Source organism: Oncorhynchus kisutch, unplaced genomic scaffold (genome assembly GCF_002021735.2).
Source record: "Oncorhynchus kisutch isolate 150728-3 unplaced genomic scaffold, Okis_V2 Okis02a-Okis13b_hom, whole genome shotgun sequence".
Taxonomy (NCBI): domain Eukaryota; kingdom Metazoa; phylum Chordata; class Actinopteri; order Salmoniformes; family Salmonidae; genus Oncorhynchus; species Oncorhynchus kisutch.
This window is the reverse complement of record NW_022261979.1, coordinates 12,795,659-12,814,611: the sequence shown is the minus strand read 5'-3', so window position 1 is coordinate 12,814,611 and position 18,953 is coordinate 12,795,659. Positions and strand designations below refer to the sequence as shown.

At 54.3% G+C, this 18,953-nt stretch overlaps 1 protein-coding gene across 1 annotated transcript in view; it reads left to right on the top strand.

Annotated features, from left to right (window-relative positions):
- Positions 1-18,953, top strand: part of LOC109888372 (vacuolar protein sorting-associated protein 13B-like) — a 300,473-nt gene that overhangs the window by 174,831 nt on the left and 106,689 nt on the right. Inside the window, 4 exon segments of the mRNA XM_031811830.1 lie at positions 4,233-4,417; positions 11,645-11,841; positions 15,315-15,520; positions 15,957-16,327. Of these exon segments, the coding sequence (XP_031667690.1) occupies positions 4,233-4,417; positions 11,645-11,841; positions 15,315-15,520; positions 15,957-16,327 (959 nt within the window).

Sequence of the window (18,953 nt, the reverse complement as noted above, 5' to 3'; positions counted from 1 at the left end):
TAGCAGCTGGGTCGGTACGTTCCCTAGAAGTGCCAGGTAGTCCTGAGGCCACGGTGACGGGAGGCAGGAAGTAGCAGCTGGGTCGGTACGTTCCCTAGAAGTGCAAGGTAGTCCTGAGGCCACGGTGACGGGAGGCAGGAAGTAGCAGCTGGGTCGGTACGTTCCCTAGAAGTGCCAGGTAGTCCTGAGGCCACGGTGACGGGAGGCAGGAAGTAGCAGCTGGGTCGGTACGTTCCCTAGAAGTGCCTGGTAGTCCTGAGGCCACGGTGATGGGAGGCAGGAAGTAGCAGCTGGGTCGGTACGTTCCCTAGAAGTGTCAGGTAGTCCTGAGGCCACGGTGGCAGGAGGCAGGAAGTAGCAGCTGGGTCGGTACGTTCCCTAGAAGTGCCAGGTAGTCCTGAGGCCACGGTGGCAGGAGGCAGGAAGTAGCAGCTGGGTCGGTACGTTCCCTAGAAGTGCCAGGGAGTCCTGAGGCCACGGTGGCGGGAGGCAGGAAGTAGCAGCTGGGTCGGTACGTTCCCTAGAAGTGCCAGGGAGTCCTGAGGCCACGGTGGCAGGAGGCAGGAAGTAGCAGCTGGGTCGGTACGTTCCCTAGAAGTGCCAGGGAGTCCTGAGGCCACGGTGGCAGGAGGCAGGAAGTAGCAGCTGGGTCGGTACGTTCCCTAGAAGTGCCAGGGAGTCCTGAGGCCACGGTGGCAGGAGGCAGGAAGTAGCAGCTGGGTCGGTACGTTCCCTAGAAGTGCCAGGTAGTCCTGAGGCCACGGTGGCAGGAGGCAGGAAGTAGCAGCTGGGTCGGTACGTTCCCTAGAAGTGCCAGGGAGTCCTGAGGCCACGGGGACGGGAGGCAGGAAGTAGCAGCTGGGTCGGTACGTTCCCTAGAAGTGCCAGGGAGTCCTGAGGCCACGGTGACGGGAGGCAGGAAGTAGCAGCTGGGTCGGTACGTTCCCTAGAAGTGCCAGGTAGTCCTGAGGCCACGGTGGCAGGAGGCAGGAAGTAGCAGCTGGGTCGGTACGTTCCCTAGAAGTGCCAGGTAGTCCTGAGGCCACGGTGGCAGGAGGCAGGAAGTAGCAGCTGGGTCGGTACGTTCCCTAGAAGTGCAAGGGAGTCCTGAGGCCACGGTGGCAGGAGGCAGGAAGTAGCAGCTGGGTCGGTACGTTCCCTAGAAGTGCCAGGGAGTCCTGAGGCCACGGTGGCAGGAGGCAGGAAGTAGCAGCTGGGTCGGTACGTTCCCTAGAAGTGCCAGGGAGTCCTGAGGCCACGGTGGCGGGAGGCAGGAAGTAGCAGCTGGGTCGGTACGTTCCCTAGAAGTGCCAGGGAGTCCTGAGGCCACGGTGGCAGGAGGCAGGAAGTAGCAGCTGGGTCGGTACGTTCCCTAGAAGTGCCAGGGAGTCCTGAGGCCACGGTGGCGGGAGGCAGGAAGTAGCAGCTGGGTCGGTACGTTCCCTAGAAGTGCCAGGGAGTCCTGAGGCCACGGTGGCAGGAGGCAGGAAGTAGCAGCTGGGTCGGTACGTTCCCTAGAAGTGCCAGGGAGTCCTGAGGCCACGGTGATGGGAGGCAGGAAGTAGCAGCTGGGTCGGTACGTTCCCTAGAAGTGCCAGGGAGTCCTGAGGCCACGGTGGCAGGAGGCAGGAAGTAGCAGCTGGGTCGGTACGTTCCCTAGAAGTGCCAGGGAGTCCTGAGGCCACGGTGGCAGGAGGCAGGAAGTAGCAGCTGGGTCGGTACGTTCCCTAGAAGTGCAAGGTAGTCCTGAGGCCACGGTGGCGGGAGGCAGGAAGTAGCAGCTGGGTCGGTACGTTCCCTAGAAGTGCCAGGTAGTCCTGAGGCCACGGTGACGGGAGGCAGGAAGTAGCAGCTGGGTCGGTACGTTCCCTAGAAGTGCCAGGGAGTCCTGAGGCCACGGTGGCAGGAGGCAGGAAGTAGCAGCTGGGTCGGTACGTTCCCTAGAAGTGCCAGGGAGTCCTGAGGCCACGGTGACGGGAGGCAGGAAGTAGCAGCTGGGTCGGTACGTTCCCTAGAAGTGCCAGGTAGTCCTGAGGCCACGGTGGCAGGAGGCAGGAAGTAGCAGCTGGGTCGGTACGTTCCCTAGAAGTGCCAGGGAGTCCTGAGGCCACGGTGACGGGAGGCAGGAAGTAGCAGCTGGGTCGGTACGTTCCCTAGAAGTGCCAGGTAGTCCTGAGGCCACGGTGGCAGGAGGCAGGAAGTAGCAGCTGGGTCGGTACGTTCCCTAGAAGTGCAAGGTAGTCCTGAGGCCACGGTGGCGGGAGGCAGGAAGTAGCAGCTGGGTCGGTACGTTCCCTAGAAGTGCCAGGTAGTCCTGAGGCCACGGTGACGGGAGGCAGGAAGTAGCAGCTGGGTCGGTACGTTCCCTAGAAGTGCCAGGGAGTCCTGAGGCCACGGTGGCAGGAGGCAGGAAGTAGCAGCTGGGTCGGTACGTTCCCTAGAAGTGCCAGGGAGTCCTGAGGCCACGGTGACGGGAGGCAGGAAGTAGCAGCTGGGTCGGTACGTTCCCTAGAAGTGCCAGGTAGTCCTGAGGCCACGGTGGCAGGAGGCAGGAAGTAGCAGCTGGGTCGGTACGTTCCCTAGAAGTGCCAGGGAGTCCTGAGGCCACGGTGACGGGAGGCAGGAAGTAGCAGCTGGGTCGGTACGTTCCCTAGAAGCCAGTTAAACAAGACATGAAGGAGAACGGAACCATGAAAGCAGCTCTCTTCATCCATAACATTACCAAACACAAGCTGAGCCACTGTGAAAACAACATATCGTCTACCTTCAAGTGGGCTGCCGAAATGGAGAGAGAAACAGAGAGAGGGAGAGACAGAGAAACCGACGGGGAGAGAGAGATACAGAGAGAGAGAGAGATCAGACAGAGAGACAGCGAGAGTGAGACAGAGACAGAGAGAAAGAGAGTGAGACAGAGAGAGACAGAGAGAGAGAGAGAGAGAGAAAGAGAGTGAGACAGAGAGAGACAGAGACAGAGAGAGACAGAGAGAGAGAGAGAGAGAGAGAGAGAAAGAGAGTGAGACAGAGAGAGACAGAGACAGAGAGAGAGAGACAGAGAGAGAGACAGAGAGAGAGAGAGAGAAAGACAGAGAGAAAGAGATAGAGAGAGACAGAGAGAGAGAGAGACAGAGAGAGAGAGGGAGAGAGAGAGAAAGACAGAGAGAAAGAGATAGAGAGAGACAGATAGCTCAGTGCTGCAGATCAAACACTAATAGACTACAGAGAACTAGACTAGAGGACAATTTAAAACATATTTTCTGGCACGAGGAGCCCAGTGTTTGTTCCCCTGAGGACCAAGCAAAACATAAATTCTGCACTTTACTTTTTATCTAATAAACAGTTTTCCAAACGGCAGCCATGACCAACATCACACACACACACACACACACACACACACACACACTCGCTAACACACACACACACACACACGTGTGAGCACATACACACACACACTCGCTAACACACACACACTCGCTAACACACACACACACGTGTGAGCACATACACACACACACTCGCTAACACACACACTCGCTAACACACACACACACACACGTGTGAGCACATACACACACACTCGCTAACACACACACCCAAACACACACACACTCGCTAACACACACACACTCGCTAACACACACACACTCGCTAACACACACACACACACACACACACGTGTGAGCACATACACACACACTCGCTAACACACACACACTCGCTAACACACACACGTGTGAGCACATACACACACACTCGCTAACACACACACCCAAACACACACACACTCGCTAACACACACACACACACTCGCTAACACACACACACACACACACGTGTGAGCACATACACACACACACACTCGCTAACACACACACACACACACACCCACACACACACACACACACACACTCGTTAACACACACACACACTCGCTAACACAAACACACGCACACACACTCACTCACACACACACACACGCGGGTGAGCACATACACTCACACACACACACACACACACACACACACACACACACGCGGGTGAGCACATACGCTCACACACACACACACACACGCGGGTGAGCACATACACTCACACACACACGCACACACGCGGGTGAGCACATACACTCACACACACACACATGCGGGGGGGGGCACACACAAAGTTGTGAGTTTGTTGCCACATTTCAACACAAGTTGTTGTGTTGAATGACCTCCTTCCTGTCTCCCCCCCAGCCTATCAGAAACTACCTGGTCCATATGAGGTTGTGTTCTATAACGAAACAGACGACAGTCCCGGCGTCATGCTGTGGCGTTACCCAGAATCCCGTGTGTTGACCTTCGTACGCATCACTCCAGTCCCCTTCAACACCACCGAGGACCCCGAGATCAGCACCGCAGACCTGGGAGACAGACTGAAGGTTGGTACCATCTGTCTGTCTGTCTGTCTGTCTGTCTGTCTGTCTGTCTGTCTGTCTGTCTGTCTGTCTGTCTGTCTGTCTGTCTGTCTCTCTGTCTGTCTCTCTGTCTGTCTGTCTGTCTGTCTGTCTCTCTGTCTGTCTGTCTGTCTCTCTGTCTGTCTGTCTGTCTGTCTGTCTGTCTGTCTGTCTGTCTGTCTGTCTGTCTGTCTGTCTGTCTGTCTGTCTCGTCTGTCTGTCTGTCTGTCTGTCTCTCTCTCTCTCTCTCCCTCCCTCCCTCCCTCCCTCCCTCCCTCCCTCCCTCCCTCCCTCCCTCCCTCCCTCCCTCCCTCCCTCCCTCCCTCCCTCCCTCCCTCTCCCCCTCCCTCCCTCCCTCCCTCCCTCCCTCCCTCTCTCTCTCTCTCTCTCCCTCCCTCCCTCCCTCTCCCCCTCCCTCCCTCCCTCCATACTTACCTACCTAGGGCTATGCTAAAGACTCTGGCATTAGGCAGGTTAATACCCATTATAACAAGAAACATCAAAATGTAAATGTTTAGTCTGTTTTGATCCAGATGTAGAAACGTGATCTGTTTTGATGTAGAAACATGATCTGTTTTGATGTAGAAACGCGATCTGTTTTGATGTAGAAACGCGATCTGTTTTGATGTAGAAACGCGATCTGTTTTGATGTAGAAACATGATCTGTTTTGATGTAGAAACATGATCTGTTTTGATGTAGAAACATGATCTGTTTTGGATTCAGATGTAGAAACGTGATCTGTTTTGATGTAGAAACATGATCTGTTTTGATGTAGAAACGTGATCTGTTTTGATGTAGAAACATGATCTGTTTTGATGTAGAAACATGATCTGTTTTGATGTAGAAACATGATCTGTTTTGATGTAGAAACATGATCTGTTTTGATGTAGAAACATGATCTGTTTTGGATTCAGATGTAGAAACATGATCTGTTTTGATGTAGAAACATGATCTGTTTTGATGTAGAAACATGATCTGTTTTGGATTCAGATGTAGAAACATGATCTGTTTTGATGTAGAAACATGATCTGTTTTGGATTCAGATGTAGAAACATGATCTGTTTTGATGTAGAAACGCGATCTGTTTTGATGTAGAAACATGATCTGTTTTGATGTAGTAACATGATCTGTTTTGATGTAGAAACATGATCTGTTTTGATGTAGAAACATGATCTGTTTAGATGTAGAAACATGATCTGTTTTGGATTCAGATGTAGAAACGCGATCTGTTAAGATGTAGAAACGCGATCTGTTAAGATGTAGAAACGCGATCTGTTAAGATGTAGAAACGCGATCTGTTTTGGATTCAGATGTAGAAACGCGATCTGTTTTGATGTAGAAACATGATCTGTTTTGATGTAGAAACGTGATCTGTTTTGGATTCAGATGTAGAAACGCGATCTGTTAAGATGTAGAAACGCGATCTGTTAAGATGTAGAAACGCGATCTGTTAAGATGTAGAAACGCGATCTGTTTTGATGTAGAAATGCGATCTGTTTTGGATTCAGATGTAGAAACGCGATCTGTTTTGGATCCAGATGTAGAAACGCGATCTGTTTTGGATTCAGATGTAGAAACGCTATCTGTTTTGGATCCAGATGTAGAAACGCGATCTGTTTTGGATCCAGATGTAGAAACGCGATCTGTTTTGGATCCAGATGTAGAAACGCGATCTGTTTTGGATCCAGATGTAGAAACGCGATCTGTTTTGGATTCAGATGTAGAAACGCGATCTGTTTTGGATCCAGATGTAGAAACGCGATCTGTTTTGGATCCAGATGTAGAAACGCGATCTGTTTTGGATTCAGATGTAGAAACGCGATCTGTTTTGGCAACGTGGAGGAATATAATATCACATATCAGTGCTTTTTGAAAGAAGTGATTTCTGGGTAATTATCAGACACTGGATCTGATTTACACATCTGACACACAGGCCTCCGTCCACAGCCCTCTTCAGTCTCATGATATGATCTTATTCTCCAAATACTCACGCTCTGCTAAGCCAGGGGGGTTGGGGGGAGAGGGGGAGAAGGGCGGAGAGGGCTGTGGAGGGGTTGGAGGGAGATGGGGGAGATGAGGGGAGAGGGGGATATGAGGGGAGATGGGGGAGAGGGGGAGAGAGGGGGGAGAGGGGGAGAGAGGGGGGAGATGGGGGGGAGAGGGGGAGAGGGGGAGATGGGGGGGAGATGAGGGGGAGATGGGGGGTTGGAGGGAGATGGGGGAGATGGGGGGGAGAGGGAGAGATGGGAGGTTGGAGGGAGAGGGGGAGATGGGAGGTTGAGGGGAGAGGGGGGTTGGAGGGAGAGGGCGAGATGGGGGGTTGGAGGGAGAGGGGGAGATGGGGGGGTACACGTGGGGACTGTTAGAACAAAGATATTTGTCATTAGCCAGATCCTCAACTCTCTCTCATTCTGATCCCATATTTCATTGATTTCAGCCCCCCGGCGCTCTCAGATTTTAATGAGCGTTTCTTTATATGAAAACTCCAGAAGGGCTCAATGAATGAATGAGATGTTTATGATATTTCTCAGAAGGCAGAGAAAGTACAGCTACAGGGAACGGAAATGCAGCCATGAAAAACGAAACAGGAACGACGCTTCCAAAGAATTTAATTTACTTCTCATGAAGAGCTGGGATGAACAGGGGAGTAAAGGGGGGGGGGGTGTCATTTCTCAGGGCTCTAAAATTACCATGTGGCCACATGGAGAGAGGGGGGTGGGGAGGCATGGAGCTGGTCTGAACTCACTGTTTCACTCTGGGCAGGACCCCCTTTTATACCTAGAGGGAGATGAGGGTGGGACAGGTGAACGGGACACAACTGGGATCCCTTTCTATTGGCCAGAATCGATGGATAAAGAGAGAGAGAGAGAGAGAGAGTGAGGGGGGGCGAGAGAGAGAGGGAGAGAATGGTAGAAACAGAGAGAGAGAGAGAGCGAGAGAGAGAGGGGGGGGGGGGGGGGGGGGGGGGGGGGGCGTAGAGAGAGAGGGAGGGAGAGAACAGTAGAGAGAGAGAGAGAACGGTAGAAACAGAGAGAGAGAGAACGGTAGAAACAGAGAGAGAGAGAGAGAGAGAGAGGGGGGGTGGGGCGAGAGAGAGAGAGAGGGAGAGAAGTGGTAGAAACAGAGAGAGAGGGAGAGAACCAGTAGAGAGAGAGAGAGAGAGAGAACGGTAGAAACAGAGAGAAAGAGAGAGAGAGAGGGAGAGAGAGAGAGAACGGTAGAAACAGAGAGAAAGAGAGAGAGAGAGAGAGAGAGAACGGTAAAAACAGAGAGAGAGGGGGGAGGATATTTCCTGCGTTGAACTGCGCTCAGCCCACTGTCCTCGGAGCAGATCACATGAACATTTGATCAAATCCAGATTTCCTGCATTTAAATAGTTGTGGTTTCACGACTGGTTCCAGGACCTCAGAGGGGAATTCAAACCCACTTCCATTAGTCAAAGACCAATTGTTGCCGTGCTGTTTTTACAGTAGGAGGGTTGGGTGGTGAGGGGTGGGGGGGGGGGGGAGAGCACCTTGGGTATCCATCCAGTGGTTTCCCACCTGCAGGGGAGAGAGAAGAGGGGGAGGGGGGTGACTCCTTCTCACCTCCTCACCACTGTGTGGTCCTGTCCTGAATCAGAAGCAGGTGTCCTGTCATCTGCTTCTGTCTCTGTCTCTCTCTCTCTCTTTCTCTCCCCCCTCTCTCTTTCTCCCTCTCTCACCTCCCCTCTTTCTCTCTCTCTCTCTGTCTCTCTCTGTTTCTCTCTCTCTCCCCCCCTCTCTCTTTCTCTCTCTCTCTCCCCCCTTCTCTCTTTCTCTCTCTCGCTCTCTCTCTCTTTCTCTCTCCCCCCTCCTCTCTTTCTCCCTCTCTCTCCCTCCCTTCTCCCTCTCCCTCCCTCCCTCCCTCTCCCCCCTCTCTCTTTCTCCTTCCATCCCTCTCTCCCTCTCCCCCCTCTCTCCCCTCCCTCTCCCCCTCTCTCTCTTTCTCCTTACATCCCTCTCTCCCTGTCTGTCTCTCTCCCTCCCCTCTCTCTCTCCCTCCCTCTCCCCCCTCTCTCTCTTCCTCCTTCCATCCCTCTCTCCCTGTCTGTCTCTCTCCCTCCCTACTCTCTCTCTCTATGGGGTAGTCAGAGACTGAAAACATGGAGTAAACATGGGTGATGATTCCCAGAGATCTCAGGAGGTGAAGGAGAACAGAGTGATGATTCCCAGAGACCTCAGGTGGTGAAGGAGAACAGAGTGATGATTCCCAGAGATCTCAGGAGGTGAAGGAGAACAGAGTGGTGATTCCCAGAGATCTCAGGAGGTGAAGGAGAACAGAGTGATGATTCCCAGAGATCTCAGGAGGTGAAGGAGAACAGAGTGATGATTCCCAGAGATCTCAGGAGGTGAAGGAGAACAGAGTGATGATTCCCAGAGATCTCAGGGGGTGAAGGAGAACAGAGTGGTGATTCCCAGAGATCTCAGGTGGTGAAGGAGAACAGAGTGATGATTCCCAGAGATCTCAGGAGGTGAAGGAGAACAGAGTGATGATTCCCAGAGATCTCAGGAGGTGAAGGAGAACAGAGTGATGATTCCCAGAGATCTCAGGAGGTGAAGGAGAACAGAGTGATGATTCCCAGAGAGATTCCCAACTCAGCCCTGTGTTCCTCTGTTAACTCAGCCCTGTGTTCCTCTGTTGAACCCTCCTAATTCACCTTGTCATTAGCAGAACGATGGACCTTTCAGGGTCGTAACTGGACTCGGTGTCGTGTGGTGACTTCAGACAGGCAGCAGAGAGAGAGAAGTGGTTCGGATGGCCTACATAACTATTATCGTAGTGTGAGACGGGTCAGCACTAACCCAGCTGGGCGTTGGCCCCACCTAATGCAGTGAAACAACACGGCCTGCCCATGTGGCGAATCAGATCACACACCTGACCTCACTCAGCAAGACTTCAGTCCTGCCCATGTGGCGAATCAGATCACACACCTGACCTCACTCAGCAAGACTCCACACACACCTCGTCACCTAGTGGCAACCTATCTCCTATGTAGTGCACTACTTGGCTTCTGGTAGCTCTGTGCAGTGTACTATGTAGGGAATAGGGTGTCATAGGGCTCTGGTCTATCCCCTATGTAGTGCACTACTTTGGCTTCTGGTAGCTCTGTGCAGTGTACTACGTAGGGAATAGGGTGTCATAGGGCTCTGGTCTATCCCCTATGTAGTGCACTACTTTGGCTTCTGGTAGCTCTGTGCAGTGTACTATGTAGGGAATAGGGTGTCATAGGGCTCTGGTCTATCCCTATGTAGTGCACTACTATCTCCTATTACTAGAACGGTTAGGGCGGTGGTTGTCGGAGAACGTCGTTCTAGAACGGTTAGGGCGGTGTTGTCGGAGAACGCCGTTCTAGAACGGTTAGGGCGGGGTTGGTGTGTCGGAGAACGTAGTTCTAGAACGGTTAGGGCGTGTTGTCGGAGAAACGTCGTTCTAGAACGGTTTAGGGTGGTGTTGTCGGAGAACGTTGTTCTAGAACGGTTAGGGCGGTGTTGGTCGGAGAACGTAGTTCTAGAACGGTTAGGGCGGTGTTGTCGGAGAACGTAAGTTCTAAACGTTTAGGGCGGTGTTGTCGGAGAACGTAGGTTCTAGAACGGTTAGGGCGGGTGTTGTCGGAGAACGTAGTTCTAGAACGGTTTAGGGCGGTGTTGTCGGAGAACGTCGTTCTAGAACGGTTAGTGGGCGTGTTGTCGTGAGAACGTCGTTCTAGAACGGTTTAGTGCGGTGTTGTCGGCGAGAACGTCGTTCTAGAACGGTTAGGGCGGTGTTTGTCGGAGAACGTCGTTTCTAGAACGGTTAGGGCGTGTGTTGTCGGAGAACGTAGTTCTAGAAGGTTAGGGCGGTGGCTGTTGTCGGAGAACGTCGTTCTAGAACGGTTAGGGCGGTGTTGTCGGAGAACGTAGTTCTAGAACGGTTAGGGGCGGTGTTCTCGGAGAACGTCGTTCTGAACGGTTAGGGCGGTGTTGTCGGAGAACGTAGTTCTAGAACGGTTAGGGAGGGCGGTGTTGTCGGAGAACGTAGTTCTAGAACGGTTTAGGGCGGGTGTTGTCGGAGAACGTAGTTCTAGAACGGTTAGGGCGGTGTTGTCGGAGAACGTAGTTCTAGAACGGTTAGGGCGGTGTTGTCGGAGAACTAGTTCTAGAACGGTTAGGGCGGTGTTGTCGGAGAACGTAGTTCTAGAAAGGTTAGGGGCGGTGGTTGTCGGAGAACGTAGTTCTAGAACGGTTAGGGCGTTGTTGTCGGAGAACGTCGTTCTAGAACGGTTAGGGCGGTGTTGTCGGAGAAACGCCGTTCTAGAACGGTTAGGGCTGTGTTGTCGGAGAACGTAGTTCTAGAACGGTTAGGTGCTGTGTTGTCTGAGAACGTCGTTCTAGAACGGTTAGGGCTGTGTTTGTCGGAGAAACGTCGTTCCTAGAACGGTTAGGGCGGTGTTGTCGGAGAACGTCGTTCTAGAACGATTAGGGCGGCGTGTCGGAGAACGACAGGTCATAAGGTCACAATGTAAAGGACGTCAGGCTGAATCCCATCTGCTAGGATGAGGTGAGGCGGTCTCTCTCCTCCCACCTCTCCTCTCCTCCCACCTCCTCCCACCTCTCCTCTCCTCCCACCGTTCCTGCCCTCGCACCTCTCCTCCCCTCCCACCTCCTCCCAACTCTCCTCTCCTCCCACCTCCTCTCCTCCCACCTCTCCTCCCCTCCCACCTCCTCTCCTCCTACCTCCTCTCCTCCCACCTCCTCCCAGCTCTCCTCTTCTCCCACCTCCTCCTCCCAGCTCCTCTCCTCCCTACCCTACTCTCCTCTCCTCCCACCTCTCCTCCAACTCTCCTCTCCTCCCACCTCCTCTCCTCCCACCTCTCCTCCCCTCCACCTCCTCTCCTCCTACCTCCTCTCCTCCCACCTCCTCCCAGCTCTCCTCTTCTCCCACCTCCTCCTCCCAGCTCCTCTCCTCCCTACTCTCCTCTCCTCCCACCTCTCCTCCCAACTCTCCTCTCCTCCCACCTCCTCTCCTCCCACCTCTCCTCCCCTCCCACCTCCTCTCCTCCTACCTCCTCTCCTCCCACCTACTCCCAGCTCTCCTCTTCTCCCACCTCCTCCTCCCAGCAGGAAGCAGCTCGTCAGGTCAACAGCCATTAGTTCTGATTAAATAATAGAGGGCGTGAGATTTTAGTTGTCTGGGGGGTTCTTGTTCTGCAGGTGCCGTGCAGCCTGGAGTATTGGGACGAGCTCCAGCACGCCTTCGTCCCCTACCGAGAGTTCAGCCTATCAGAGAGTAGCGCCTGCGAGCTGACCCTGCCCAGCCTGACACTGACCAATGAGCAGAAGGATCTGGTGACCTCTGACCTGTGGAGGATCGTCCTCAACAACAACCCAGACGGAGGAGACGAACAGAGGTGAGGAGACGATTAACACTCTCTGATTCTACGGTGTTTGAGTGTGTGTATCTGTGTGTGTATCTGTGTGTTTGTGTGTGTGTGTGTGTGTGTGTGTGTGTGTGTGTGTGTGTGTGTGTGTGTGTGTGTGTGTGTGTGTGTGTGTGTGTGTGTGTGTGTGTGTGTGTGTGTGTGTTTGTGTGTGTGTGTATCTGTGTGTGTGTGTATCTGTGTGTTTGTGTCTGTGTTTGTGTGTGTGTGTGTGTGGTTCAGTGAGCCAGTACAGTGCAGAACGATGAGCATCTCTGAGCACAAAATCCTCTGTGTGTCAGTCCACATCTGGGAGGGAAGGTTGGGAGGAAAGGACGGTGGGAGGGAGGGAAGGTGGGGAGGGAAGGCAGGAGGGAGGGAAGGAGGGAAAGTTGGGAGGGAAGGTGGGGAGGCAGTGGGAGGGAAGGAAGGTTGGGAGGGAGGGAAGGAAGGTTGGGAGGGAGGGAGGGAAGGTGGGGAGGCAGTGAGAGGGAAGGCAGGAGGGAGGGAAGATGGGTAGGGAAGGCAGGAGGGAGGGAAGGTTGGGAGGGAGGGAAGGTTGGGAGGCAGTGGGAGGGAAGGTTAGGAGGGAAGGAGGGAAGGTTGGGAGGGAAGGAAGGTGGGAGGGAAGGTGGGGGAGGCAGTGGGAGGGAAGGTTGGGAGGGAAGGTGGGGGAGGCAGTGGGAGGGAAGGTTGGGAGAGAAGGCAGGCAGGAGGGAGGCAGTGGACCTGGCCCAGGTTCAGATCAACCTATTGACATTTCCCAGCACACCAAGTGGCTGTCAGGGCCAAACAGATCCCAGCTGACCTTGAGGGGGAGGGAGAACAACAGAAAGCAGCAACTCAGTGAAAAGCCAAATATACATGTGCTTTTCATTACCGTCTCCAGTACATTTCCTTTATTGTCAATGTGTGTCCCAATTGACAGCCCTGTATATAGTGCACTACGGACCCTGGTCAAAAGTAGTGCACTACGTAGGGAATAGTGAGCTATTTGGGACGCCAACCCCTCCCCCTCCAAGTCGTATGGTGGATCTTAGTAGCAACAAATTACACAGCCAATGGTCCTTAAGTTCAGTCATCATCCATGACACCTTGTTAATGTCCCTCCAGCCCAGTCCTCCTCCATGACACCTTGTTAATGTCCCTCCAGCCCAGTCCTCCTCCATGACACCTTGTTAATGTCCCTCCAGCCCAGTCCTCCTCCATGACACCTTGTTAATGTCCCTCCAGCCAGTCCTCCTCCATGACACCTTGTTAATGTCCCTCCAGCCAGTCGTCCTCCAAGACACCTTGTTAATGTCCCTCCAGCCAGTCCTCCTCCAAGACACCTTGTTAATGTCCCTCCAGCCAGTCCTCCTCCATGACACCTTGTTAATGTCCCTCCAGCCAGTCCTCCTCCATGACACCTTGTTAATGTCTCTCCAGCCAGTCCTCCTCCATGACACCTTGTTAATGTCCCTCCAGCCAGTCCTCCTCCATGACACCTTGTTAATGTCCCTCCAGCCCAGTCGTCCTCCATGACACCTTGTTAATGTCCCTCCAGCCCAGCCAGTCCTCCTCCATGACACCTTGTTAATGTCCCTCCAGCCAGTCCTCCTCCATGACACCTTGTTAATGTCTCTCCAGCCAGTCCTCCTCCATGACACCTTGTTAATGTCCCTCCAGCCAGTCCTCCTCCATGACACCTTGTTAATGTCCCTCCAGCCAGTCCTCCTCCATGACACCTTGTTAATGTCTCTCCAGCCAGTCCTCCTCCATGACACCTTGTTAATGTCTCTCCAGCCAGTCCTCCTCCATGACACCTTGTTAATGTCCCTCCAGCCAGTCCTCCTCCATGACACCTTGTTAATGTCCCTCCAGCCCAGTCCTCCTCCATGACACCTTGTTAATGTCTCTCCAGCCAGTCCTCCTCCATGACACCTTGTTAATGTCCCTCCAGCCCAGTCCTCCTCCATGACACCTTGTTAATGTCCCTCCAGCCCAGTCCTCCTCCATGACACCTTGTTAATGTCCCTCCAGCCAGTCCTCCTCCATGACACCTTGTTAATGTCCCTCCAGCTAGTCCTCCTCCATGACACCTTGTTAATGTCCCTCCAGCCAGTCCTCCTCCATGACACCTTGTTAATGTCTCTCCAGCCAGTCCTCCTCCATGACACCTTGTTAATGTCCCTCCAGCCAGTCCTCCTCCATGACACCTTGTTAATGTCCCTCCAGCCCAGTCGTCCTCCATGACACCTTGTTAATGTCCCTCCAGCCCAGCCAGTCCTCCTCCATGACACCTTGTTAATGTCCCTCCAGCCAGTCCTCCTCCATGACACCTTGTTAATGTCCCTCCAGCCCAGCCAGTCCTCCACCATGACACCTTGTTAATGTCCCTCCAGCCAGTCCTCCTCCATGACACCTTGTTAATGTCCCTCCAGCTAGTCCTCCTCCATGACAACTTGTTAATGTCCCTCCAGCCAGTCCTCCTCCATGACACCTTGTTAATGTCCCTTCAGCCCAGTCCTCCTCCATGACACCTTGTTAATGTCCCTCCAGCCAGTCCTCCTCCATGACACCTTGTTAATGTCCCTCCAGCCAGTCCTCCTCCATGACACCTTGTTAATGTCCCTCCAGCCCAGTCCTCCTCCATGACACCTTGTTAATGTCCCTCCAGCCCAGCCAGTCCTCCTCCATAACACCTTGTTAATGTCCCTCCAGCCAGTCCTCCTCCATGACACCTTGTTAATGTCCCTCCAGCCAGTCCTCCTCCATGACACCTTGTTAATGTCCCTCCAGCCAGTCCTCTTCCATGACACCTTGTTAATGTCCCTCCAGCCAGTCCTCCTCCATGACACCTTGTTAATGACCCTCCAGCCAGTCCTCCTCCATGACACCTTGTTAATGTCCCTCCAGCCCAGTCCTCCTCCATGACACCTTGTTAATGTCCCTCCAGCCCAGTCCTCCTCCATGACACCTTGTTAATGTCCCCCCAGCCAGTCCTCCTCCATGACACCTTGTTAATGTCCCTCCAGCCCAGTCCTCCTCCATGACACCTTGTTAATGTCCCTCCAGCCCAGTCCTCCTCCATGACACCTTGTTAATGTCCCTCCAGCCAGTCCTCCTCCATGACACCTTGTTAATGTCCCTCCAGCCAGTCCTCCTCCATGACACCTTGTTAATGTCCCTCCAGCCAGTCCTCCTCCATGACACCTTGTTAATTTCCCTCCAGCTCACCCAAGGATAGTGGATAGTGTTCTAGAACAGGATAGTTTTCTAGAGTGTTCTAGAGAATAGTTCTGAGGTGAATACAGGACTGACTATAGTGAAATAGGTGCTGTTCTCCTCTCTCCCGCGGTCAGACCGGGAGGCAGAAGACATATAGTAACAACATACTGGAAGTGTCTTTCTCCTCTCCCTCCCAGTGAGTCAGATTTATAAACTGTCAAACTTTAATTATTACTTTATGTATCTCTTTACAGTTCTGACAGTGAGTCAGGTTCTCAGCAGGGTTCCTCGGGGTCCCAGCTTCTGCCCTGTGACCAGCTGGTGTCCCCCACGGCGCTGGCAGCTTGTACCCGTGTCGACTCCTGCTTCGCCCCCTGGTCCGTGCCCTCCCTGGGCGTGTCTCTCACCCTGGCACAGATACAGCTGCACCTCTACCACCACCTGGAGCAGCTGGGCACAGGTACTGTAGCACCGCCTGGAGCAGCTGGGCACAGGTACTGTAGCACCGCCTGGAGCAGCTGGGTACAGGTACTGTAGCACCGCCTGGAGCAGCTGGGTACAGGTACTGTAGCACCGCCTGGAGCAGCTGGGCACAGGTACTGTAGCACCGCCTTGAGCAGCTGGGCACAGGTACTGTAGCACCACCTGGAGCAGCTGGGCACAGGTACTGTAGCACCGCCTGGAGCAGCTGGGCACAGGTACTGTAGCACCGCCTGGAGCAGCTGGGCACGGGTAGTGTAGCACCGTCACACAAAGTGGAACTTTCCAGAAAATCACTTTTGGTCTTTTTTTGTTGTTGCTATTTTCTCGGGTTTCATCTGAAGTCGTTCTCATACTATTGTCCCTTTAGTTGTATTTTAGATTCACACACATCTCCTCTGTCCGTCCGTCTCCAGCGCCGTCACGTCGACTCCGCCCCTTCCTGCCGGACAGGAAGTTGCCCCAGGAGCAAGAGTACCTGGTCATCGGGGCACAGGAGCCGCGGCTGTTCCTCCGCCAGTGGAGTGGTGGCGGCGGTAACGTCAGCGCCGCCCGGCTCTGCCAGGAGATCCAGTTCTCCACCGAGCTGGACTGCAGACTGTTGGAGTACCGGAACTTGACTTGGCTCTGCCTGCTGCAGCCGTTCATACTGCAGGGTCAGGCTGCGGTCACACGCTGCTCCAACAACGTCCTCCTGGACGGGAACGTCTTCGTAGACCCGGTCTTCATCAACATCAGCCAGAACACCGTACACAGTCTGGATACAGCCCTACGGGGCTGGCAACAGGTGAGACTGCTGGTATATACTGAGTTAGTCTAATCCTAACGTTCCTCACCATCAGTCTGGATACAGCCCTACACCCCCTGGCTACCTCCTCTAACCACTAGGCTAACCCCTCTAACCACTAGACTACCCCCTCTAACCGCTAGGCTACCCCCTCTAACCACTAGACTACCCCCTCTAACCACTAGACTACCCCCTCTAACCGCTAGGCTACCCCCTCTAACCACTAGGCTACCCCCTCTAACCACTAGACTACCCCCTCTAACCACTAGACTACCGCCTCTAACCACTAGACTACCCCCTCTAACTGCTAGGGTACCCCCTCTAACCACTAGACTACCCCCTCTAATCACTAGGCTAACCCCTCTAACCACTAGACTAACCCCCTCTAACCGCTAGGCTACCCCCTCTAACCGCTAGGCTACCCCCTCTAACCACTAGACGACCCCCTCTAACCGCTAGGCTACCCCCTCTAACCACTAGACTACCCCCTCTAACCACTAAACTACCCCCTCTAACCGCTAGACTACCCCCTCTAACCGCTAGGCTACCCCCTCTAACCACTAGACTACCCCCTCTAACCGCTAGGCTACCCCCTCTAACCACTAGACTACCCCCTCTAACTGCTAGGCTACCCCCTCTAACCGCTAGGCTACCCCCTCTAACTGCTAGGCTACCCCCTCTAACCGCTAGGCTACCCCCTCTAACCACTAGACTACCCCCTCTAACCGCTAGGCTACTCCCTCTAACCGCTAGGCTACCTGCCTACCCCCTCTAACCACTAGACTACCCCTCTAACCACTAGACTACCCCTCTAACCGCTAGGCCTACCCCCTCTAACCGCTAGGCTACCCCCTCTAACCACTAGACTACCCCTCTAACCGCTAGGCTACCCCTCTAACCACTAGACTACCCCTCTAACCGCTAGGCTACCCCCTCTAACCGCTAGGCTACCCCTCTAACACTAGACTACCCCCTCTAACCGCTAGGCTACCCCCTCTAACCACTAGACTACACCCTCTAACCGCTAGGCTACTCCCTCTAACCGCTAGGCTACCTGCCTACCCCCTCTAACCTCTAGACTACCCCTCTAACCACTAGACTACCCCCTCTAACCGCTAGGCTACCCCATCTAACCGCTAGGCTACATGCCTCCCCCTCTAACCGCTAGGCTACCCCCTCTAACCGCTAGGCTACCTGCCTCCCCCCTCTAACCACTAGATTACCCCCTCTAACCACTAGACTACCTGCCTCCCCCCTCTAACCACTAGACTACCCCCTCTAACCACTAGACTACCTGCCTCCCCCCTCTAACCACTAGACTACCTGCCTCCCCCTCTAACCACTAGGCTACCTGCCTCCCCCCCTCTAACCACTAGGCTACCTGCCTCCCCCCTCTAACCACTAGGCTACCTGCCTCCCCCCTCTAACCACTAGGCTACCTGCCTCCCCCCTCTAACCACTAGGCTACCTGCCTCCCCCCTCTAACCACTAGGCTACCTGCCTCCCCCTCTAACCACTAGGCTACCTGCCTCTCCACTCTAACCACTAGGCTACCTGCCCCCCCCCCCCCCCTCTAACCACTAGACTACCTGCCTCCCCCCTCTAACCACTAGACTACCTGCCCCCCCCCTCTAACCCACTTGACTACCTGCCTCCCCACTCTAACCACTAGACTATCTGCCTCCCCCATCTAACCACTAGACTACCTGCCTCCCCCCTCTAACCACTAGACTACCTGCCTCCCCCCTCTAACCACTAGACTACCTGCCTCCCCCCTCTAACCACTAGACTACCCCCCTCTAACCACTAGACTACCTGCCTCCCCCCTCTAACCACTAGACTACCTGCCTCCCCCCTCTAACCACTAGGCTACCTGCCTCCCCCCCTCTAACCACTAGGCTACCTGCCTCCCCCCTCTAACCACTAGACTACCTGCCTCCCCCTTCTAACCACTAGGCTACCTGCCTCCCCCCTCCCCCTCTAACCACTAGGCTACCTGCCTCCCCCCTCCCCCTCTAACCACTAGGCTACCTGCCTCCCCCCTCTCCCTCTAACCACTAGGCTACCTGCCTCCCCCTCTAACCACTAGGCTACCTGCCTCTCCCCTCTAACCACTAGACTACCTGCCTCCCCCCTCTAACCACTGGGCTACCTGTCTCTCCCCTCTAACCACTAGGCTACCTGCCTCTCCCCTCTAACCACTAGACTACCTGCCTCCCCCCTCTAACCACTAGGCTACCTGCCTCCCCCCTCTAACCACTAGGCTACCTGCCTCCCCCCTCTAACCAATAGGCTACCTGCCTCCCCCCTCTAACCACTAGACTACCTGCCTCCCCCCCTCTAACCACTAGGCTACCTGCCTCCCCCCTCTAACCACTAGGCTACCTGCCTCTCCACTCTAACCACTAGGCTACCTGCCCCCCCCCCCCCCCTCTAACCACTAGGCTACCTTCCTCCCCCCTCTAACCACTAGACTACCTGCCTCCCCCTCTAACCACTAGACTACCTGCCTCCCCCCTCTAACCACTAGACTACCTGCCCCCCCCCCCTCTAACCACTTGACTACCTGCCTCCCCACTCTAACCACTAGACTACCTGCCTCCCCCATCTAACCACTAGACTACCT